This window comes from Lampetra planeri, chromosome 37 (genome assembly GCF_965212315.1).
Source record: "Lampetra planeri chromosome 37, kcLamPlan1.2.h2, whole genome shotgun sequence".
NCBI lineage: Eukaryota > Metazoa > Chordata > Hyperoartia > Petromyzontiformes > Petromyzontidae > Lampetra > Lampetra planeri.
The window spans coordinates 5,083,045-5,108,838 of NC_136143.1; the positions used below are offsets into that span (position 1 = coordinate 5,083,045).

The window sequence follows — 25,794 nt, forward strand, 5'->3', positions numbered from 1 at the left end:
TTTTGTTTGTTTAGTATTTCTCTCCAAATAAGTGGGTTTTTTTTCCAGACACTCTGCTTTCCTCTTCCACGCAACCAAACTCTCATGAATGGAATTGGCCAAACAGGCCAAAGTGGCAGGACCACCCTGAAAAAAAGGATTGCGACTCAGAGAATAAATCAATTAAAAACTGCGTGTTTAAACAATATATTTTATTTGCTCTTATTCAAGTGACCATAATACAGTAATGCAAATAATACAAAGTGGCATTGTACTATACCTGTGTCGTAAACATATTGAAAATGGAACACACAAAACGCTCTACTGATGTCGCTTTTGCAAACAAGTCGCGCACAAAAGGTCAGTGCTTAAACTCTGCGTGTGTACAATGATGCCGGAAATCATTCACAATGACACATTTGCAGCCCTTCGTCAAGCCACTGATGGCTGAGGGCTCCCCCTCCCCTCCACGCCAGCGTCAGTCTTGGGGGTCATTTGACCATACTTCACCACGCTGGTTTGGAGATGGTTGACGAAGGTGGGGGGGGGGGGTGGCCCAGGACCGGGTCAGATTATGATTCACCCCCACCCCCCCCTTTCAGGATTCTACGAATTGCCACAATTCAGGGTCACGATTCAACTCACGAATCAATTCTCCTGTCCCCATGCGGTGCATATCATTATAATTACTACTGCGCTTGTTTACCGGGGTGAGCATAGAATCCGTAAGAAGTTGTACGGTTTCTGTGCACCGATCACATGAATCAATAAATTGGAAATAACCGATTGTAACACACATGATTTGATCATTGCATGGACGTTGATTTCAGAGGTTGCCGGGAAGCTCTGTGGTCAGAAACACCAAGCCAGTTCTGCGGAGATCAATGGGGTTTTTAATCTGGGTTTCAGCCATCATGACTCAAGCGAGTTCTCAAGTTTAGTGAGCTGATTGTCTCAGTGTGACGATGCACACATTTGACAATTCGCTTCATTTAGCAGCGGTTTGAACGTGTAATTTTTTTGTGTTTGGCTGACATGAGAAGTCACTTGGAAGGGATCTAAGAACGAGTTCTGTGATAGTAATAGGTTTTTACCCTTTCAACTGGTACAAAAACTGACACCTTTATACAAGGTATCATGTTTGCAATAACCAGATGACGCCAAAAGTACGCCTTTTGGCGTCATCTGGTCCAACACCAATGGAGACTAGGCTCTAAGAAAAGCTGTCTCGGGTGTGGACCAATCAACTTCAAGGACAGTGCATATCATTATCATCATCAGAGTTGTTTCTTTTTGTTTGCATTTTGACTGCTTGTGTTGTGGTTATTGCAAACATGATGCTTTGTATAAAGGTGTCAGTTTTTGTACCAGTTGAAAGGGTAAAAACCTATTACTATATTTTGCCACTGGTAAAGGAGGTCTCATAGTGTGAGTTCCGTGATATCACGTTCCACAGGTCGTGCTCTAACACGGGCCACGCACTGCTATGCAAGGGCTCTTCGTGGACATTTCTTCTTCCCCTCCCTCCCTGATACCAACAGCTCAAATTCAATAAAACTTGGAGGGAAATCAACAATTAAGAACACATTTTCATCATCTTCTTGGTTCTTTCGGTAAAGTCACGTAGAAGGGAAATAATAAAATAATAATTAAAAAAAATACATTGTATTTTACTGTTTTAAAATAATAAAAATAAAACAATAAAATACATTGTATTTTATTGTGTTTTATTTTTATTATTTTATTATTTCCCTTCTACGTGACTTTAACTAAAGAACCAAGTCACGAAAGCTTTAAATCGAAACATTTTCATCAGTATATCAATCGTGTTTTTTTTACGAGAATCATCATGCGATTTATTAACCATCGATGTTGTTTTCGTGTTCTTCAATGGCAAAGCTAGACTCTGAAAGAGTGGCACTGGGTAATTCTTTGTGTCATCCCAACCAAATGAAAGTGAGCCGTAGGATGGATGACGCTTAACAGAATTTAAGCACTGACAAACGGTTGTGCCGAGACTGCTTCCGATACGAATCCATTCCATAGGCAGTGAAGAAAGATACGAACTGCTGCATTTAAATATAGTGCAATAACAAAACCTATTACATTTCACACCAGATTCATTCTTTATATGATATCAGCCTACCCCGAACTAAGTAAAAGTCAACATTATTGACCCATAGTCTGGGAGGAACAACTTTTTTTTTTAACAATAAATGTAGCACATTTAATGCCAGCGATCATAAAAAATGTGTTTCATATGAAAATTTTAGATTCGTTTTTCGTCAAATAAAATACTCTTTTACGTGATTATCCGTTAACATTTCCTATGCACGCAGTTATGTTTAATAGAGTGTCTGCCGTTAATTCCGCTGTAATTTTTAAGTAAATAATTACACATTGCATGCATTTTCACACCTAAAAAAAAGGATTATAGCTTTTTGTTTGTGCCAGCAATAAGTCAGTGAAATTATTCCCAGCCCATGACACAAACTTTAGTGTGGAGCTGCTTCTATAATTCTACGATTAAATTTACCCACATTCTGTGCCTGCATAGAATATAACACGTAAAAATATGTTTTTGACGATCCCATGTATGCATTAAAAATTAACTAACCGCTTACCGGCGACCGTATATTTATTATCGCGAGAAAAACGTGAAGAAACACGAAATCATACTTAGAAACATTTACAGCCCTTATCAATCCACTGCTGGATGAAGGCTTCCCCATGTAGTATTAGTCATGGAGGAGGGGGAGGGGGGTGGGGGTGCATGACCATACTTCGCCAAGCTGGTAAGTGCGGGCTAGTGAATGAAAGTGGGAGATTGTCACGTGACCGCGGTTACAAATATCACCCGCCACTGATGTTAGCCGTGGCTGGGAAATCCAACTCGTAAGGTCGTCGGGCTCACAGTGCAGCGTGCTAACCACTGCACTGCTGCTCCCCCATACGTGGCATAGGCTAAGACAAGAATGTCACAATATGCAACGCTCAGTGATTAATTTCAGCCGGTCTGGAACGCTGTTCGGGGAATTATTTTGGCTCCGTATCACCTTATTTCGTCCTCATAGGATTATAGGCTTAATAATATGGGATTGTAATGCATTGTAATGTGTACGTTGTACTCTAGTGGTCGTGTCTTACGCCGATAATTTCTTAAACGCCAAGCCAGCCCTAAGCAGCGTTCCAGAATATGTTTGCGATGCTTCGTGCAAGAGAAGGAGAAAAGAAGCACATCACTATGAAGTTCGCCAGAGAATTATAGAACAACACGAAGGCAATATTATACTGTGCAAAAAATATATATACAAATTTCTAACAAAAAAATAAATCTGAAAACACAACACTGTAGTATAAATTCATTATTGTTCATTAAAAAAGAAAGTGAAAGCGTGAGACGTAAAATTATTTTCACTGTCGAGTATTTAAAAACGCAAACAATGCACCATCACTGGGTCTCCACATTCCACGTCGTTTGGAAGAGCACTATGCAATTATCTATTCCTTTAAACAATTGTGTGGGTAAATTGATAGGATGAATAATACAAAACTCTTCACATCCTTCCAACAAACCTATCCTACTCATGAACACAACAATAGACCGTGTGTGTATATATATATAGTCAGATACATGCATTTAGAACACAGTGACATCAGTTTTAAGTTCAAATAAGATCAGCGTGGTGGATTCCAACCAACAACAGTTGGTAGTGATCAAAAACAAAGTGTAAATCAGAGCTTACGCCATGCCACTACACCCAGGAAACATGCAACGTTGGCAAAGTGGTTGGAATCACAGGACCAACGCTGGCCCAATGTTCCGTGTTTCCTTGGGAAGTGGCCGTTAAACCGTTAAGTTACAATTCGGCTTTCGATAACAGAAAGCCACTCAAGTGAATACATGCTTAATTCAAATGAGCAGAGTTATTTCACCAGATGTTTTTTTTTACTTCATGTGAACCCAGGTAAGTATAATTAATTGTGACGGGAAATAGGCAGCGCCAGTGTTTGTTTTTGTGAAGAGGCAAGGCAAGTGTATCCAAGACACTCACTGTATTCTCCGGAATATGACGCAACTTCTCCACCTTGTATTTTAACCGTTGGCGGTGCGTCTTATAATGCGGAGAATATTTTATTTTTAAAAAGCACACGTTTCCAAAAATAATACACAGAAACATACCGATCTTGATTTGAAGCTTTCGTGACTGCAGGTATCCATACTCTTTGGTTCTTTTGGTAAAGTCACGTAGTTTATTTTTTTCTGTGACTTTACCGAAAGAACCAAAGAGTATAGAAACTTACCTGTTAACCCATACGGTTTACCCATATTCCATACGGCGTACAACCATTTCAATACGGGCAAAACAAAATTGTCTATCTGTTGTGATGGGACTTTGTAGGATGAATGTTGAGATTTATAATGGCACGGTGTAACCAACAAGGTCTGGAATTGGTCTGTAATAAGGATAGGGCACTAATAAAGGGGTCGACAGGTATGCAGAAACGTGCAGAGTACACACTGACTGAGTGTTGTTGTTGTTGTTTTTATTGTTGCACGTGTGTCCGCGATTCGTTTTGAAACCAGTAGCGCTTGTCTCAAACCCTGGGGTTGACCCACCCCCACCCCACCCCCCTGGTCTGTGACGTCACGCGACGTCTACCCCGCAAAGCACCGTGGGTATTTCCAAGATGGCCGCGAGCAGCGTGTTGCCACGAGGCGGCGTTTGTGCGGTGCCACCGCAAGGCGGGAGGGAAATGTTTCGCGCAGCCCAGGCATAAAAGGTTTAGCCCCGTACGGTTTAATGACACTCGTCTCGTCACGCAGCAGTGTGTGTGTTGAGTGGCGCAAGATGTTTAAACATGGAGGAGAAATTGTGGTTTGTTGAACGTGCTCGCTTGTAAGATGGTCGATGACAATGGCTGCGTGTATCTTGTCTCTTCCTAAAGAATTCCACGCTTCGAGTAGTTTGAGAGCATCGCGGAATTTGGGTGGGAGCCAGATGTGTACGCGTGGCAGGGAAATGTTTCCACAACGTGCTGAATAGGTTTTCATTCACTTCAGAGTCGAGCTATGAAGCTCTTTACCACAGATGTTCAGTAAAGTCACAGGTGTCCACTTCGTGAGACGTTGCAAATGTAACATTGGGCCATCCTCGTACACCCTCGCCTCGAGGCAGCAATGCACAAACAAGAATGACACCTTTTTTATTTGATCCAAAGCAGTGGCCCATGAATGGCGAAGCATATGACTCCCTGTAAAGTACAGAATCGACTTTTTTTCAAGATTCTTGTCACGTTTAAGGCCTTGAATGAGTTGGCTCCTCAATAATCTCAGCATAAGTTTCAAAATTCCACTGCGAAAACTTAGATCTGCTGATTCTAATCTTCTCATTCCAAAGACCAGACTTTGTTCTGTGGGAGACTTGATATTTTTTTCAGCCAGGCTCTGCAATTGTGGAATTTTCTCCCTCCCTCAGCCCATTAGTGAATGCGGGTCTGTTACACCTTGTTTTTTAAATTGCGTCTTGATACCCGCCTGTTTTTAAACAACACGCTTTCGCCATAACATAAAGCTGGATGTAAATTCGCTTTGAGGCCTTTGTGCGAATTTTGCTGTAATAAAAAAACCCGAGTTAATATTTCACATTAATAAGAGTAATGATCTGAAACATTGGCGTGTTATTCCGCCAGTGTTATTGACGAATGCGTGGAACCTGCGTCCAATTTAGGGTGCTGCAGTTGTGTGTATACTCTGGGTTTAACGATGCATAAATTCATTAATATTGATGCTGGAGCTCATAAATACATTGATTCCTATGAGCAGGAATATGTTGTAGTTGTGTGTGGTAATGGGCGTGTGCATGACCACCGTAGCAACTGGAAACGCTACCACTTATTGAAGAAGAAGAAAAAAAATAACGAATCGTCTTCCAATTACATCGAGGTCATGGATCGCGACAATTCATTGACTTAACTGCGCCGGAGGAGCGGGTGGGGACGGAGGTGTAACCCTTTTCTCCAGACTTTAAGACGATCCGGAAAGTGAGACGCACCCCAAGTTTCGGGATCTTTCGTAAACGAAACAAAACATCCCCGGAAAATACGTCTCGGGATAGCAAAAAACGTGTTCGAATTGTTATAAAACGACAAAGCAGAAAAAGTGCATCGGTTAATACGGTACATGGTGAGAGGTAATACTGGACACACACCGGATTAAAAGACGCACCCCCAACTTTTGCTCTGCAACGCTTACAAACTGCTGCACATGAATCTGGAGAATACGGTAGTTAATACCTCCATCGCATATCCCCATGGTGGTGCCATTGTCTAATTTGGTCTGCAGAAATCCGTGAAAAATACTATTTTCACCTGGGGTTTAATTAAATTTGGCAGGGCTGATTGTAAAGAATATCAGGCAACCCGGTATTGTTTTCTCAGACTTAATCGCCACCACGCATTATTTTGTTTTTGTAAAACGAGGAAGCTATTTAGCGTCACATTTTTTGCAACAGAAATATCGACGCAAATGGAAAAGAAATACACAACAACGTCGCCGCCGTATTATCCGGATTGTAAGACGCTGGAGCGAATTAGACGCGCCCGCGTTAATAAAGTGATACAAATCCGCTCCTGCACACCGGATTGTGAGACGCGTGAAATTCATGGGAGCCCTGTAGCGTGACCTTCTTTAAAATGGGGGGCGGGTGAGGGTGCTGGCCGAGGGGGGGGGGCTATTCAAAGACTCAGGTGAGCTCGGAGGGTTGGGGTCATTACATTTTTTACTTTAAACAAAATGCTCTAGCTCTCGTCCCGCCAATGGTGTTAAATATTGCAACAAACATTTTTTTTACTTGACTCTTAAAACAATTCTAGAAGAGGGCACTGGGCCCTTTAGCAAGGGTGGGAGGAGGTAGGGGTCTCAGCCCTCTACAGCCCCCCAACCCTTGAATTGAATACTTCCATATGAAGGGCAATTAAGATGTCACATCCGTCAAGGTGTTATGATGACTATAAAGGGTACGAGGCTTGACCAAAACCAATATCCGTATCTTTGTGTCTTCAAAGCCAAGGTCGTCAAATGGCATATTTCTATAACAACTGAGGGCAAATTCAAAGTGTTACAGATCAACAGCTTTTCCTGGCTAAATGCAGTCGTTTGTTTTTGAATTCCGCCGTGTGCTCTCCTTCCAAAGACGTCTTGAAGTTGCAGTGGTTTTATTTTTTGTTCTTCCAAAGATTCGATCTCTCCGCGAAAAAATATATAAATTGTTGTTGATCACGGTCGCTTTATAAGATATACTCAAAACGCCAAGCGGGCCAGGAACCAATAATATAATAATCTGATCACATAAAACCGTACCTAGTCACTGCTGCTGCTGCTGCGCCTTCTCCATCATCCTCTCGAGCCGCCTCAGTTTGTTGTACAGAGACTGTACGTACGTGAAGACGCACTTGGAGTCCGGCTTCTTCCCCATCATTATCATGTCGTCGACGTCGAGGAGGGGGTCGCAGTGGGCCAATTGCCTGAAAGTGACACGCTCGCGTGAGATGCCATCGGGCGGTACACGAAGACTACCTTTGATGTCGGCCCAGGGACTCTGTTGACGCCAGTGAAAACAGTTTTAATATGCAGCTTTGCTTCACACGTGTGGGTTTTTTTTTTACTTTGCAAAGATATATATATATTTTTAAAATCAATCTTTGTTTTCATGCATTTGAAAGTCTACTACCATTTTCTCACTCGACTACTATTTTCTCAAGCCATATTTTTTTTTCCAGACAATAATCTTAGTGATTGCACTGCATAGGTAAGAGGTAAAGGTGTAGCCCTGCAATTTCCTGCCCACGCCAATTCCGGCAGAATAGCCTCCAAATAGAGGGGGCTCAAAGACAGCCCCTCTACAGAGAATACTTGGCCTACTCTTCCACACTGGCCAGATGTCTTTGAAAGAGGTGGGATTTGCCCACACTCGACTCCTCCTGGGTTACCGCAACGGAGCCTTTCGGCGGATATCTCGCTGCCGATGGCAATGCGTTATCGGAGCCCTCCCGTGCACTCCAAATTCACGCGACTGCTCGCGAGGAGGTGCGTGACCCTGCAGCGCACCAAACTCTCCGTGTTTAATTTGCGCACATCCCAAGCGGCGGCGGAATTGGACGCGGTGCGCTACCACCACGCCCGGTAGACCCGCAGAGCTCTTCGTGTGCCTACAGGGAATAGTGTACGAATCTCACTCGGGGGGGGGGGGGGGAGCGTGGGCGGGAACGGCATTGCGATAAGTGTCATTCTGTTTTTGTACCACTGCGTAGATTTGCTCGGTTGTGCCATGTACGCCACGGACGTGTTGTTGATTTTGTCGGGTCGTACCACGTGGTGTTCTGCACGATGTCCGACGTTTCGCGCCGCGTGCTGGGAGTTTCTTCAAGGAACTGAATTTAGCAGCGCAACATTCTCCCTGTATGTTTTTTTTTATAGCATTGCCACCAACACCAGCAGCAGGTAACGCCGTGTAATCGAGGGAGAAGGCGAGCGGTAAAATGTGTTGACTAATAGAAGCTTCCAGCACGTGGAGCGGAACGTCGGACATCGTGGCGAAAACCACGGCAGTACGTACAGCCCAGAAAACACACACACACACTGGAGAGTTATCCTCTCCGCTGTGCTTCTCACTCGGAATAAATGCTCTGGTACATTCGATTCCCATCAGGATTTTTATGGTTTCAAATGTTGATACGTTTTCACGGAAATATATATTTTTCAAGGAATGAGACTGCTTTCATGTGTTTGCATAGAGGATGGCAAACTTTCACGGAGGTTCAACAGCGAAGGTTCTATCATATTTAGAAATCACTGCACACTGCGGCGATGAGAATTTGCATTTTTTAAATAGATCGGTGACAATTGCCAATTTTAACGAGTGTCTCCTTTAGAAACACATTATTAGTTTTTGAAATGTCAGTTTTAATTGAATTTTAATTATAAAAAAAATGTATAACGTGAGGCGTCGCCGCCAATGTCAGGCACGGTGCGATGTGCCAGGCCTCGTTCTGTATTTACAAGGTGCGGTTCGATTTAAGATTATAATTAAATGTTGGAATGGGGTTTTAATTTTTAATTTCTTGTTACTGTGTCTTACCGCACCACCAAGTCACTCTTCAACGCAAACTCTGGTCATCCTCGCAGCGGCGGCTTGTGGCTGGCAATCGAACACAGAAGGCGGTCACCGCATCGCGCGGCGCTTTCAGGTGCGCTTCTGCGGCCGTCTGGAACGCTCTTCCTTCCGATATTAGGAAGCCACTGGAGCTATGCGCCTTTAAATCATCTACATTGAAAACGCATTCCTTTAGAACTTCTTTTTGTTTACTTAGTTTCTTGTCCTTCCCCCACACCTCCAATTAGCATAGTTGGCTATGTCCGATGTGAAATAAGTTCAAGTTACATACACAAGTAGCATTGATAAGTCCTCCCCCCAGCTCACGGTTCCCGGCAATGGCGAAGAGCGTAATGACAACGCGTGCGGAGGAAACTCGGAATGATCCACACAGTTCACGATGGCAGTCGCAAACGTTCCTGCCGTCTTCTGGTTTAGCGATTCGCTAATTCGTTTAGCAGATTGTCCTTCGAGCCAAATATCGAACGCAGGGCGCATTGAATGTGCAGGTGAAGGTGCTGCACCGCATTCTTGAAAATCGCCAATCATCAGTGGTGGAACTTTGAACGTGAAATAAATACTTTGTTAAAACAAAGACTGAATCAATGGCTTGACGATAATTGGCTGCGTACACGAACTATTTTAATTGAGCTACGTCTATTGAGGTGACCGCGTGCTCTGAAGGTCTACGCTGCCTTTACATCAGAGCCTCGAGTTCATGCCCCTGACAGTGGGCAGCGGGCCAAAGCAAAGGCGCAGCCCTGCAATTGCCTACACCACTGCTGGCGGAAGGGCCTCCCCACTAGAGGGAGCTCAAGAGAGCTTCTCTAGAGGGCATCTGACCTCCTCCTCCGCGCCGGCCATGCGTCTGGGAATAACCGGGAGTGCCCACACGCTTCATCCCGCCACACGCGACCTGCCCACTGGCTGCCCACACTCGAGCAGAGTGTAACAATCTATTTTAGCTTTTAATGGGTTTAGTTGTCCTTCACCCGCACCTCCGTTGAGCGTGGTTGACTAAGTACGGTGCAAAAGAAATTCAACATAGATACGTACATGGATTGTTGTCCTTCCCCTGCACCACCGATTAGCACGGTTGGCGTTGTACGGTGTGAAAGAAGTTCTACATATATATAACATACATGGTTTGCTGTCCTTCCCCTCCCACCCCCGCTGCCGCACCTCCAATTACGTGATTGCGTGGCCTGAAAAAAATAAACGTGGCACTCTCCGGGAGGGCGGTCGGGACTGCGGGTCAAAGGTCACTCACTCGGCGCAGGTGAAGGCGAGCTGGAAGTTGTGCCGCGGGTTCTGCGGACTCAGCTTGGAGAAGTCGAACGCCTCCGGGAAGAAACTGTGCACGAGGGCGCAGAACGCCATGCCGTCACACCAGCTGGACGAGAAGTTCTTGATAGTCACGTTCTGTCGGCGGTAAGGAAGTGGGTCATGCGTACTTGTTATTTTTTTGGGGGGGCGAGTTGAACATTTCTCGTAGTCACAGTTAGCAATTAGATTTGAAACTGCGTCCAGCATCCTCGGGTCGTGAAACTAGGATGTCAGAATAACCGTGTCAGCTGACTTGGCTTCTTCAACAGGTATGCATTAACCGTAAGTTAGATATTAACCATTCACAACTTCAAGAATAAAATTTTTATTCAGAATTATCTGGACCAATTAATAGCATCAGTCCTTATAGCCACTCGTTTCACATTTGATCCTATAGAAAGATAGCATTATTTTTATGAAGCAGTAAGTTCACTTGCGGTTTTTTCCGCGGTTGTGCTGTTCAGCTCTGTACAGGCAATCCCTAGGTTATGGAAGGTTTAGGTTTCTGAGAATGATCCGTAACCCGAATTTTCCATATGTCAGAAACTGAGGCGTAAGGCAACCCGCGTTATGCCTCACTCCGCGGTATTCATCCACAACCTCACCACACTGCACTATTTGCGCTTACGTAATTAACGCATACTGATTTTTTGTTTAACATGATTCATGAGACCATTTCCGTAAAATTGGATTTCCGTAAGTCGGGTATTCCATAACCTGGGGACTGCCTGTATATAGAATTGAACCTAAATGAAAAAGCCAATTTATTGTGATGTTTTCTCTACATTCATTGGTGTTCGGGCCAAACACATCCCCTCTCTACAATTGAGAACCCTGTTTAATCAAACAATCCATTGGGAAATCTCATGTATCAATGGCTGCAAGATATTTTCACCGAACTTAATAATAAAATCCCTCGAGTGGCTGACACAGTGTGTGTGGAGATTCCTTCTTCCAGCAGTGGATTGACAAAGGGCTTTGAATTACTACATTTTTCTTTTTTTATTTCACGTGCTTGGGGAAATGCAGAACGTCGTTCTAATGAACCCCAGCAGTTCAAAACTAAAACTACGCTCGCAACTCCATCCGTGGATGCAAACCGATCGTGACACGGCAACGTGTTTTTCTTTACATTTGTAATTAAATGAACCGGTAAACATTGCATTATTTTCGAGGCATGTCCGCGCGATGAGCACTACAAAAATAGAAATGATTACATATTCAATGTTGTTTCATAAAACTAAGTTACGTCCATCACTGCTTTGTTGTTTATTTACACAGATGGGATATGGGGTTTTTAACGTAAATATGTGTTTGCTTGTAAAGTCTTGTGCTTGCTTTATAAAGAAAAACCACGCTCGTATAAATTAGGAGGCAAGGTGGCTTGTTGCTAATGGCTGAAAGAGAAGTATTCTGGGTGGTCTGGCAGTAACATTGTCCCATGTTGATGCCCTTGCTTTGCTATGCTGGGAAAAGATGGCTTAGAAAGGAGACCATTCTTGGAAGGCACTTTTGGCCAACTCGCTTGGCCGGATGGATTCAAATGTTTAAAAAAGTCCACAGTTTCGGAAGCTTAAGCAGCCTTGAGCCTGGTTAGTACTTGGATGGGGTGACCGACTGAAAATACCAGCCTGAGCCGTGATTTGGACCCCAGGAGGTGGGAGTTACAGCAATGGACAACTCTTGAATTAATCTGTGGAGTTTGTTGTTGTATTCGGCATAAGTTGACATCGTCAAAGTTGTGGGAGAAGAGTGGTGGGGTGGGGGGTGGCTGTCACTCATGCACACGGCTCAGGCTGTCAACGTCTCACGGAATACTTTCAGGGTAGATGGTGCGGCCTTGAGAGGCGGCGTACGAATAGTCACCGGTGCCCTCGCGAGACGCGCATCGGACGCGGCGTGCTGTGCCCGGTGTGGAAATATTCGCCGAGTCGCCGGCCCGGGCAGACGGATAGACCGCGCTGAAAACGGAGCCCCCGTCACCGTGGACGATTCCTACTCGAGACTGATTTATACCGAATGCCAAACGAATCTCGGATCCGCGACCACCATGCATCACTGGCGTTATAAGCTGCGGGGGTTGCGTTAAATGCGCTGCGGAAGGACGGTGCGGCGATATTAAATTGTTATCCTGAACTTTTATGCACCCGGGGTCTATTTGCCCCGCCCTGACCGGCATGGTGAAGTATGGTCAAATAACCATCATGACCTATTCAGCATGCAAATGCCACCGTGCAAAGGGCTGTGAATGCTGTAGGTGCCGCATACTGTATGGACGGGAGCGGTGGTGCATTGGTTAGCATACCGCGCACGATGAACCCAGCAATCTGACTTCAAACTCCGGTGATGGCTAATGTCAGTAGCGAGTGATATCCAAAGCGATCTTGTGCCCCCCCTTCAACAAGCCTTGGTGAAGTATGCCCCAAAACAACCCCCATGGCCCACATGGCTTCAGTTGAGGGAGGGGAGCGTTGGGGGGGGGGGGGTGAGGGAGTGGCATGGGGGGGTGAGTTTTCATCCAGCATATGCGTTTGGAGCGGTGGTTCTTAACCTGGAGTGCACGCACCCCCATGGAGTGCGAGACGTGGCTAGACTTTTTTTAGAAGGTAAATAATCGAAAGATAAACTAAGCACGGGCACGTACGTACAACTACTTTGTTTAATCAAACCTGTGTATGTATTAACGTAATGTGTTTTGTTACGATTGGGAACCAAAGGGGTGCAAGGCTGCGGTTAAGGTTAAGAACCACTGGTATAGAGTATTCGGCTGCTGCTGTACATTTCCTACATGATAAGCCACTTCGTTCAGCTATCAGTTGTGACCGTGTCGCTTCTGAAAAGCGCTTTCGAGCTCAGTGGGATTTGGTTTAAAAAAATTGTTTAGTTAATTGATAAAGGACTGTGATTTCGTTCTGCAACAACAACTTTGCTGCTGGCCCTTCAGCCACGGCGACCTTTCGTCAGCAGCTCAAGCAGCACTCCACTTTTTCCGAAAATCTCTCAAAAAAGCATTAGAACATTTCCCGCAACGACTGATTTCAAGAAGAAGAAAGGGGGGGAAAAAAGGGCGCAGACGGTGGGGGGCCGTCAAGTTCAATTCAGAGGGAGGAAAGGAGCTGGAAGGTGGGGTTAGCCGATATATCCTTTCAGCCCCGGGGGAGGTGGGAAGGTGATGGGTGGAGGAGGGTGGGGGGGGGCTTCTCCTAAATCGGCCGCCACAGATCACTGCGGCCGGCTTAACCTCTGGCACTAGGCAAACACACGTCCGCGGTTAGCGCGCAGCGGTTTGGCGTCCGCCGAATGTCGCGGCCGTGTCCTCGCCTCGTATCTGTCGGTCTTTGACCTGACCCAGTCGAGGATGGTCTGTTTGATGGTGGTGGCGTCGGGCAGGGAGGCGCTCGCCGATCGTTGCAGTGGCGCCTTGCCACCGGCCGGGACCCCGCCGCCGCTGTTGACTGCGGCATTCTTCTCCTTTAAGGCCGATTGCCTGGGGACCGAAGAAAAAACACACACGCGCACAGACACGCGCAGACACGCGCACACACAGGCACGAGCGCGCGCGCATGCAGAGACAGGCAGGGAGGGGACGGGGGTGGTGGTAGGGACGGGGTGGTGGGGGGTGAGAAAGAAAAGGTCAAACGAATGGAATAATGCCTTGAAGCGGGCCTTCTCTGGCTTCACGCGCGAAAGCCAAGTCGTGCTTTACGGCTGTATACACAGGCGCCGTTCAGGAGACGCGGCATTCATTTGGAGGGGGGTTTTTTTTGCGCCCATTTAAGGAGCAGAACCAGCTCTGGATTCCGACGCTGTGCCCCCCGCCCCCCCCCCCTGTGTATGCCAGGTTCGGGTACACGTGTAACGTTCCTCGGTTTTTTTTTTCATGCCCCATAATTATTATTTTTCTCTCTCTCTCTCTCTCTCCGTTAACTCAACCAATTAAGGCTATGGTTTCAGGGACGTGGAATCAGGTTAGCTTACGTATATTGGCAGGCTCTCGTTTTGAAAATTAAATACATGCCGGACCTCTTTACAAAGCGTCTGGCCAGCGTGAAAGAGTAGGCATAACATCCTCGAGAAGGGGCTCTCTGAAGTGAAGGCCATTTCGCAAGCAGGGGAGTGAGAAAGCCAACTCAGTGCTCTATTCGATTGTATTTCGCATTTATAAAGCGCCATTTCCAGGGCACTTTAAGATGCAATCCGACGGCGTTCAGTGAGGGAGGTGATGGAATGGACGGAGGGACAGGGGCGCAGGGGATGGAGCTGATGTTGCAGAGGTAGGTAAGGCAGAATACGGTGAGTGAGGGTGTCACCATCACATGCCCCACCTTGCCAGTGCAGCTCCTAAGCTGTGCAACGCTCTGCCTCTCCTAATGAGACGGAATCGTTCGGGCTTCATACCACTCTTTAGTTGATGGGGGGGGGGGAGGGTCCTTACAGGGGAGGTCTTTTAGCCGGCAAATATTCAGAACGATGCTCTCTCTCTCTCTCTCACCAGCTGGCGTCTTGCTCCAGTTTCTGGAAGAGCCCTTTTCGAGACTGGGTGGTGGGCGTGCGGGGCAGCGACTGGGACCTCGTGAGCTCCAAGCGGCCCCCCATCTGCCTCTCCTGGCTCCCGGGGGGGGTCTTGAAGGAGGTAGGCGGCGTCGTGTGGGAGCCGCCGCCCTCCCCGCTGGTGCCAAGGCAGAGGGGATGGAACGCGACGGCCGAATGAGCAACTCCCGCAAAAACGCACGCGCAGGTGCGAAACAGAAACTGAGATCCCCCGTATAGCCCGAACAAACTGTTGGGACGAGTGATGTTAGCGAGTAGCACCTATGAAGGCCAGAACGGCACACGAGGGGCTGGGTGGCCAACATCACACCCGGCCGCCTTCGTCTCCCGAGTGGCGATGTTTACACACCGCGCCGGGTGCTCATTTGAGGCCGAGTCGACCTAAGGGAGGCCCAGGACCGGTTCAGATAATCGTCACTGGTGTCAGTGCCGAATTAAGCTAGTGCGGGGCCTGTAGCATATGTTTCAAGGGGCCCTACATTAAAAAAAATTAAAACACAAATGTTTAACTTACAGAGTAAAGTAATTGTATTCTATCATTTGCTATACAGCCAGATAATACGACAAATCGTTAACCTTAAACACCCAGTCGTTCATAGAAGTTAAAGGCAGTATAGTACTATAGTAATAGAGCAAGTGCAAAATCACTTAACCGGAATTGATAGCTTGAAAGCATTTAGCGCGGGGCCCTTGAAAGTGCGGGGCCCGTAGCTACTACACATGTAGCTACTTTTGCCACGCGGATTATCCAGCACTGGCTGGTGTTGGTGGCCGTGAGCGGCAATCGAACTCGGGTCGCCGGGTTTCGTAGCGCAGTGCGCTAACCGTTACACTACCGCTCTGCGCACGCACGCACGCGCGCGCGCAAAAGGACGGACAATGAACGAAAAAGGCGTGAAACTGCTTTTGATGGCATTCTCTCCGTTTCTCGGCTCAAGGTGCAAAGTCTTACGCAGGCGGCATTTATTTTTGGGTAAGGCCGCTTGCACGTTTCTGCTTGCCTTCTAAAAATGTTTGCATTTTTTTCGGTCAAATTAAGCAAACATTGCTTGCATGCTTCCTATTGGCCTCCGTGAAGTTTGTATGCTGCGTGCTAATTGCACCGCTTTTTTTTTCCTTACGAATTAATATAAGAGGAAACGTCTTTGCGAAGACAATTTAATGTCACTTGAATATACGGTATACATATTGGTTTAGTACCTCCCCGTGGGAGTAAGGCCACATGCGCTTTAACATCAGAAGAGTTCACGTGCATAAGTAATCGACAACTGCCTTTACCCCACACCCGTGTATCGAAAGCATGCATTGCTCATATCATAACTGTGCTTAATATATACAGGGTGCTTCAAAAAAAAGTTAACACCTATATGCGACTATCCTTTTTAATGGAAAAAGAGCGGATAATACATTGTAACATGGCAACAAATGTAACGTTAATTGTTTCAAAAAGTCAAAGAGTCTTCACTTGTTCGCCATCATTGTCAACGCACACCTTGAATCTTCTCCAGAACCCGGAGGCACATTGCTTGTGGCATTGTTGCAAATTCTCAGAAGTGTGAACATCGTTTTCAAGCACCCTGTATCTACTGTATTTCAGGTGTGAACACATTCATCGGTAACGCCGCACCGAAGCGGTCAAAGAATATTCTCACGGGCGTTCGTTTCGTTGCAATGACCCATTCTCGTCGTGGTCCACAATTGCCAAATTTGAAAACGTGCCCCGAAGGTTACTCGATTGGGCCTCCACGTGGCAACATCGCCTCCTACCGCACCTCCGGTTAGCACGCTTGGCTACGTGCTTGTGCAAAAGCAGTTCAACGTCCATACGTAGGTTCATAAGAATGGCGCGGATCCCAAAAGTTCTCGTGATGATTCATAGCAGTGGGCCTTCTTCATAGCGTAGCGTCACTCTCTCTGCTGTGAACGGTGGCAATTGCCCCGAAACGTCGCCTGTTGTCTAGCTACCGTTTCCTGTTATAGGGCGGGGTGCTACAGGCGAACGCGTTGACTCTTCACGTGTTTGTTTCATGACACACACATAAAGTGCTCGCCACAAATGAATCGCAATACCTCGCTGATTTCGTCAAGAGGCATAAACCATCATCACGCGAACTCCGGTAGTCATCCTTGCAGCAGCGGTGGCTTTCGAAACAAAGACGGTCACCGCAATCGCGCGGTGTCACTTGTGCTTCTGCGGCCGTCTGGAACGCTCTTCCGTCCAATATTAGGAGGCCACTGGAGCTATGCACTTTTAAATCCCGATTGAAGAACTCATTTCTCGAGAGCTGCACTTTGTGTTGCGTTTGCTGTCGTTCCGCCGCACCTCCGATGAGCACGGTTGGCTACGTGCGGTGCGAAAGAAGTTCAACACATACGTACGTACAAGAACGCCGGTTCATCGCGGCAGTTGGCGTTGCGCGCCCTGCGCTCGCGGCATCGGCTGCAGCAAGAGTTAAAAGCGGGCTTCCCGCAGAGGCTTTTAATGTCACGGTAGCCTCTGGCGACCCCTCCAGTCGATACCGGCTCCTCACTTTTCGTGCAAGATTTACACAACCGGCAGTTAGCCACGTCCAGCGCCGCCTTATTGAGTCCGTTCTGTAATTGGCGCTGTCCACCCCCACCCTCACCGCCCCCCGCCTTAATTAGCGCCCTGAAGAGAAGACACTTTGTCTCGGCGGTCTCAGGCACGTGGTAATGAGTTTGAAGTTTGGAGGGCAATTAGCCGCAGGGGCTCACCTCGAGTGGATAAGGAGGCCCACAAGAGCTACGGATAAAAAAGCTCCTCGGATCGTGGAAGCTAAGGAGGATTTTTTAAGCCCGGTTAATACTTGGATGGAGGGACTGCCTGGGAATGCCATAGGCCTCGTCACAATGCGTGCCCCATCGCGATGAAATTCTGGGTCGCGATCGATGCAATCGACGATTTCCTTTTCGCCATTTGTAGTACACTGCAGCACCTCCAGTGGCTGCAGGGATCGTGTGAACTAATCACGTACAGCATGTGTGAATTACCCTTTGGTTCTTTCGGTAAAGTCACGTAGGTAGAAACAATAATCGATCACGACGTTACGATCGCCACGCAAGCAATCGTCTCTCCCACCTGAAGACGATTGCTTGTGTGTGGCGATCGAAGCGTCGTGATCAATTATTTTTTCTACCTACGTTAATTTACCGAAGGAACCAAAGAGTATGGATTCCTGCAGTCACGAAAGCTTCAAATCAGGATTCACATGTGAATTGTAAATTAATGGGTTCTCAACATGTACGATTTGATGCACGTATCGATAATGTGAGAAGCACTGGTACAGTCCCCATTAATCTTTGCATCTTTACACCCCGGGGTGTCACGGCGTCTTTGCCTGCAAGGTTGTCATGAGATGGCAGTACAGCAACACATTCTTAAATCCATCTGTGCTGTGATTCAAGTGTTACCCCCTGCTACGTGTAATGGGTATTCCCCAAGTCCTCCGCTTTTTCTCCATCTGAGGCCAAACTCTGGTTTATGGCGTTGGTTCAAAATCCCAATGTGGCAGGGCCGACCTTCCCGAAAACGTCACTTGAGACTCGGCGAGTCCTTTCGCGGGGAAGGAAGTCTTTCTGCAATTGAATTCATCTCCGCACCGCATGCCCCCTGCAGGTGAATACAAAGGCGGTAGACGCGGCGTAAACATTCGTACGCCGAGACGAGAAACTACGCGGCGCTAATGCCGTATGAAAGCCGGGCGAAAAGTCCAGATAGAACTTTCCAAGACGAATAGTTTCATGAACGTGAGATAATCCCCTATATTGCTGCCTTAACGTGTTCCACAATTCAGCATGGTGCTTGCCACCTGCCCCCCCCCCCGCGCCACCCCCTCCCCTCTCCCCCCCCCCCCCCCCTGTGCCTACCCCCCCACCCTCCCCATCCAGCAATGTTAAAGAATAATTGAAGGAAAAGACAACTGATCTGCAGGAGAATTTATTGATTGACTCCCCAACACTCAGTGACCCCCCCCCCGTCCTTGCTTTGTTAATGCAAAGAGAGAGGGACAAGACATTGCCGCCACGGCTGAGTGATGAGCAGCGTGGGGACCAACCGTGCCGTCAAATCGAGTGGATGCATATTCTTAGGTTTTTTCGGTAAAGTCACGTAGATAAAAAATAAAAATTCATAAAAATAAAATAAAAAATCAAATAAAAATCACGACGTTTCGGAGGCAACACAAGCTTCCGTCTTCAGGTGGAACCGTCACAGCACGATTGCTGTATCAAAATTGCTGTATCAAGATACAGCAATCGTGCTGTGACGGTTCCACCTGAAGATGGAAGCTTGTGTTGCCTCCGAAACGTCGTGATTTTTATTTTATTTTTATTTTACTATTATTAATTTAAATTTACATTTTTTACCTACGTGACTTTACCGAAAAAACCTAAGAATATGAATCCTTGCAGTCACAAAAGCTTCAAATCTAGAGTGGATGCATGTTGAACTATGTATGTTGGACTTCTTTTGCGCCGTACGTAGCCCAGCCGTGCCGATCGTCTGCCGTGGATGTGTTACGGAAGAGTCCGTCGGTTCGGCCGTGCCATGTGCGCAGATGAATATTAGATTTCAGGGAGGAAAACAAATCTGGCTGTCGTCTGATGAAGCTGGTTGTAATTACTGGCGAAACGTCGTACTCAGATTGTAAATGTCGTGGCTTGGCTCTCCAACACACCGGTGTGCTGTACCGTATACTACACTATACACTATACTACACACTACACTATACACTACACTACACACTACACTATACACTACATTATACACTATACTATACACTACACTATACACTACACTATACACTACACTACTATACACTACACACTACACTACACTACACACTAATGCTGTACTAGTGACGAATTGGGCACGTTCTGTTTACGTGACAACCCTTACTAGTTGGCTGTGTCGGATGGTGGAGAATTTATCGACACATTTATACATTTTCGCGACCTAACCCCAAAAACCTCTATTACGGATGATATTGGTCGCGAAAGCTTACTACGTGTTAAACAGGAACACAAAAAATATGATTTTATAGCTGCATTAGAACCCTGTAGCTTTAACTTAACGACACATTCCCTCCCCCGGCCACGAATCTCCCGTTCGACAGTGGTGAGATGTTGACTACCTCGCCTGGTATGCAGGAGGACGTAGGTTCGATCCCGACCGTGACGCCTGAATATTTGGAGTTTCGATGCTCTCTCTCCCCGTGGTCGTGTGGATTTTTCTCCGGGTCCTCCGGTTTTTCCCTCCACATTTATAAACACGCTTTTAGAGTATTCAGCCGCGATACATTTCCGCATGCTAAGCCACTTCGTTGAGCTATCATTTGTGGCCAGGCCGCTTCTGAAAAAGAGCTACATAGCTCAGTGGGCCTTCCCTGGTTAAAATAAAACAAATAGTTGTATAGGTTACTAGCAGAAGTACCCGGCGTTGCCCGGGTGAAAAATATATTTCTTAATAACCTTACATATTTACACAGATGGGCTGCTACCCCTGCCCCCCCCCCCCCCCCAGCCACGATCTCCTCGGCCGCTGTGCAGTAATATGTACGGCCTATAGTGTGGTGGGGTGTCGAGGCCTAGTACCGTGCAGAGCCTCCGGCCTCGCCTAAATTGCCCACCCGGCTGAGGCTGGGTACTGGGGCCGTTACCCCCCCCCCCCCCCCGCGCTACAATAATACTGTCTAATCGCTATAATTTTATTATCTACCGACCCTATAATAGTAATTGCACACATTGGGGTGGGGGGGGAGTGAAGAGGACGTGAAACTTTGATGAATTTACCTCAGAGTCGCGTGTTAATGCGTGCGCATATTTTTAACGGGAATTAAAAATGGCGTCCACCCCGCAGCGAATGCGTCGCTACCCGTTGCCAGGGGCAACCGCCGTGGAAAACCAAACGGACCAATCGTGTCTCGCAAATCCCTCACATTTCGTCCAATGAAACTGCGTGTGGTCCGGCGACACACAGACAGACAGACACACACACAGACAGACAGACAGATTTGCGATTTTATATATATAGATAGTTAACGGGCTGTTGCTTCGCAACGGAGAGCACTGGGGGGGGGGGGGGCTGCTACGCTCACCTCGTCGCTGGAATGTTCAAGATGCTCGCGGTGCTGAAGGTCACCGATTTGTTGGAGGTCCTCGCAATTGTGTCTGGGGTAAGGAGAACAAAAGCACGCGTGCGCTCAAAAAGCAATGCGTCTCTAAAAAAGAATGAGCTCACTTTGGTGACGGTTCGTTTGCGTGCGTTTGCGTGCGTTAAATGCTGTACAAGCCACGGTTCGTCTATTTTCACTTACTTTCATTGATTCCCGAATAGTTGGACTCCACCGTCGAGAGTATAGACTTTTTCATCGTGTTGCCTGAACAGCAGCAACAACACGGCACAATCGTGAGCATTCAGCAACAACGTGCAGAGTCGCCGTCTCCTCCGTCACGGCCATTAGCCCGCGCCGCATGTGCGGCCATTGCAGGATGCGCAAACGGGTTGCCGTTGATCGTATTCTTCTTGGTGGGGAAAAAGTGACGCTGGAAACGGCTTCCCCGTATTCGATTTGCGGTGGTGGCCGTGCAAGGTCGCGAGAAAACCAAGCGACGGTTTGGCGGGCCCCCAAGTAGCTCAAGGGGTCTCCCTCGCCCTGCGCCCAGTTACGCTTTCCTTCCTTTTCCCTTCTTGCTCCCCGTCACTGGAACAAACTCTCACTGCACGGGAAACAATCACCTTCTCTATAATCTGCAGCTTCCATTCCTCCCTTAAAACAACCCCAATCTCTTCTCCCCTAGCGCGTCCTACTGCTACTCCCTGGCCCTGCCCCCCAGCTACGACCAGGCCTGCCCCAACCGCTAACATTACCCCTATCACTACTCCTATAACTACCCCAACACCTATCACCACCCCTATGACTACCCCAACCCCTATCACTACCCCAACCCCTATCACCACCCCTATCACGACCCCTATCACGACCCCTATCACTACCCCAACCGCTATCACTACCCCTATCACTACCCCAACCCCTATCACTACCCCAACCCCTATCACAACCCCTATCACTACCCCAACCCGTATCACTACCCCTATCACTACCCCAACCCCTATCACTACCCCAACCTCTCCTTCACCACTCCCGTGTGTTCTCATGTCACCATAACTACACCACTTATTTTAATAGCCCCTACTCTTTATCTCAACCACGTTCATCTTGTGTATAATTTTATAATTGTTGTAAAGCGTCTCAGAAATAAAGCGCTCTAAACATCTATATAAGTTGTAAGGTTTAAGAAAAATAGAGCACCAAATAAAACTCGCATCTTCACGAAACATTTAAAAAAATGCGCTCATCGTTCACTATTCAAAATATTACCATGGTAATTGGTTTATAGCCTTAATTATTTCACACCCCGGGTGATATCATTATTTAGGTAGCATCGTCATCATGTGATGTTCATAGCCACGTGACGGTACCAAAATGGTTTCAGCTTTGGCGCTAGAAATGTTTCAACGCGCACAAATGTGCAGCGTGCGGCGTACGTGCGTCGAAAAAAATCTCGCCCTGTGCGAAAACCACCATTGCTCGAAGCAATGCATTGTGGTTATGTTGTCTAAGGTCAACGTCCATTGCATTGAACAAGTGTGAGGTAGCATTGAGACACGGGCGGCTCTATCGACATGTCGCATCCGCTACCAAGTCTGCCTCCGCTAAACTTATCCTGGCATCGGCTTTTGGCCAGCCGTCGAACAAAGAAGGTCATTGCATCGCGCGCGCGCTTTCAGGTGCGCTTCTGTGGCTGTCTGGAACGCTCTTCCTTCCGATATTAGGAAGCCACTGGAGCTATGCACTTTTAAATCTAGATTGAAGAACTCATTTCTCGAGAGCTGCACAAATAATGTCTTTAGAACTGCGTTTTGTGTTTAGTTTGCTGTCCTTCCTCCAGCACCTCCAATTAGCACGGTTGCATGCGTACAGTGCGGCAGAACGTACATATGCAGAGACACTGCATCCCCACAATGGGGCCACCCATCAGCATTTGCCCGATGGCAACAATAATTATCATCAGTAAATGGCGAAAACAGCCAAAGCAATCGAAACAAAAACTTGTGCCCGCCGTCAATCGAAAAGTTTTCATCAACTCACAGGCACGGACGCTTCCAATATTGTCCGTCGGGCAACTGAAAACGCCGTGATTTTGTCTCTTTTTTGTTTTCAACGTCACCTGTGGAAATGGTTTTCTGAACGACCTTGACCGATCTTGTGGAATCGCCGAAGATCACTTTTTCCGTTTTGCTGAAGCCCTTGTCCCCAGCGGCCGCGAGCTGCTCCACAATGATGCCCTTCTGCTGGCCGCGGCTGCTGTCTGTGGATTTGCTCTCATGGACGCTCTCCCTCTGTTCTGTTCGTTTCAGTACGGCCGACACAATGGCACGGTGTTATTTTCTTCATAACGACGGGTAATATATGGCACTTTTTAATATATATATCGCAATTACCGAGCACGGGACCAGAGGTCAAAAAACTGCAAAATGGCCATCACCAAATAGCACTTTTGAAGTTCCAATTGATAACAGATCGTACGTTTCTTGAATTGACAAAGGTTAATCGGCTATTGTATGAAGTCATACCTCCAATGCTCTGTCAGTCATGGGGATCGTTTGACTCTATTTCACCACGCAAGGTCAGCGCGGGTTGGTGAAGTGTGGAGTGGGTTTGGGGGCGGCTGGCCAAAGACCGGTTCACAAATTACTCGCCGGGGTTGATAGCGCAGTGCGCTGACCACTGCACCACCACCCCCCTCCTCCCCCACTATCGTGATAATGGGAGCTCACTACAGTACAACATCATGGTAAGTAATGATGATGGTGGGTTTATTGACCTCTGATGCCGTGTCCACGCATCATGTTTAGTTGACGCTCCTTGCATTGAACACTGCTTTGTTCGAGGAATATACACGTGTATGTAATAGGCCAACGTTCCAAGCAACGGTCCTTGTACACAATAAATTCGCTCGCGTTGGCGATTCAAGCAAAATTGTCACTCCGGGACCCTGTTATCGTCTTGGCGGTGCGCTCTTGCCAATAACATCTGATAACCCAGCAGCATTTGTTAAACAAAGCCTGACTGTTGACGAGACACAGAAGGTTCAAACCGGTCCAGAATTCGCATGTTTGAAACAAAAAATGCTGCTGGGTGATGTTGGCCTGGTAATCGAGTCGGAACGACGGAGCAAACTTTTGTTTTCATTTGAAGGGACGCAGAACGCAGCTGCGTATGCCATGATTCAACAATTCACCGCAGCAGCAACAACAACAACAGCAGCAACGCGGTTGTGTACTGTTTATATAAATAAAGGAAGCTCATCAACAGTGAGGCCGCGGTGTTTGCCTCCTGTGGATCCCGACGCCAAAGCCAAGGCGAGGCGGCAGGGGCAAACACCCGCAAAACTGATTACAAACATATTGCAGGCTTACACAGAGGCAGCGTGTATATTCCCTTTTGCAAGGCAGTGTCAGTGAGAGACGTGGTGTAAAACAACTTCCTAACACGATCCACTAAGCGTTGAACCCACACTCGTGTCGTTTAGTCAAACCCATTGGGCGTCCAGTTGCACCCTGGTTAGTAACGATCGTTGTGTCACGGCATCTGCGTTAGGGATGTTACACGACACAAACGCGTGTTAATAAGCTAACAATTTGTTCACAGTCGTGTAAAAAAACAATACTTGTTATTCTGTAGTAAGTGAGATTTAATCATTTTTTGCTGTCGTTGTTTCTTGTAGTAGCTGTTGTCGTCGTCGTTGTTGTTACGTTCGACACAACTCTATGTTAGCGCACGACTAATCCCGGTGATATTAATTGACGGAAACATCTGCAGTGACCGTCTGTTAATGCTTCAGGCACGCCAACTTCACACACTCGTGGTACCTTCGGCGACACTTTCCTCATACAGAGTGTCATCCGTCGAGACACTTCCCTGCACACCTGCATTTTAAAATGTAAATCATTACCCATCTGCAGCGGCATCTCGTTACCTTCATTCAAATTCAAGAATTGCATTTCTTTTTTTGTCGTGCGGTTAAAGGTCACGGATTCAGGGACGTGTATTTTAAAGGGCGTCCTCCTAAACGCCTCGGCAAACTTGACAGCACCCCAAACTCGCATCTCATCCTCGATCATTCCGAGGCCCCACTGCTGCAATTCCAGCCAAGGGCACCAACCCACCCCCCCCCACCCAGTGACATCTGTCCCTATTCAGCACAAGGTGTCAGCAGCAGTATCGGCGCGACAATGGACATTGAATCTGCCGTTAGGGGAGGGGGGGGGGGCGAAGGGCTGCGAGCGATGGGGGAAGGTCGTTGTTGTCGCTATGTAGCGGGGAGGGGGGTTTCCCCCAATTAAGCGATTTGTGAGTAATTGATTAAATGTGCCAACTTGGGACGGTGACGCCGGCACACAATGGGCTGCTGTTTGTGTTGTTGTTGTTGTTTGTTCCAATAACGTCACGGGGATCCGTCGCGTCCACGGTGAAGCGGGGACGGGGCGCGCGTGGGTTCGCTGGGTGAATAAGTCGACGCCACAGCTGGTGCCGCGTCTAAACCACCTCGCCCGGTATGCAGGAGGTCCTGGGTTTGAGCCCGGCCCACGACGCCTGCTGTGTATTTGGGAGTTTGCGTGTCTCTCTCTCTCTGTCTCTCTCTCCCGTGGTCGCGTGGGTTTGTCTCCGGGTTCTGCGGAGTTTCCGTGCACATTTAG

General features: G+C 47.3%; 1 protein-coding gene across 2 annotated transcripts in view; it reads right to left on the reverse strand.

Moving 5' to 3' along the window:
* Positions 1-174: 174 nt before the first annotated feature.
* Positions 175-25,794, reverse strand: part of LOC144730957 (smoothelin-like) — a 46,276-nt gene continuing 20,656 nt past the window's right edge. Inside the window, exons 4-11 of one of the 2 annotated variants that reach the window (XM_078611845.1) lie at positions 23,262-23,438; positions 21,347-21,409; positions 21,128-21,200; positions 14,953-15,129; positions 13,782-13,947; positions 10,405-10,556; positions 7,343-7,506; positions 175-6,050 (exon numbers count right to left, since the gene is read on the reverse strand). In XM_078611845.1, the coding sequence (XP_078467971.1) occupies positions 7,347-7,506; positions 10,405-10,556; positions 13,782-13,947; positions 14,953-15,129; positions 21,128-21,200; positions 21,347-21,409; positions 23,262-23,438 (968 nt within the window). In that variant the 3' untranslated portion in view covers positions 175-6,050; positions 7,343-7,346. Of the gene's footprint in view, positions 7,507-10,404; positions 10,557-13,781; positions 13,948-14,952; positions 15,130-21,127; positions 21,201-21,346; positions 21,410-23,261; positions 23,439-25,794 lie in introns of both variants that reach the window. The other variant, XM_078611844.1, reaches the window with a different exon arrangement.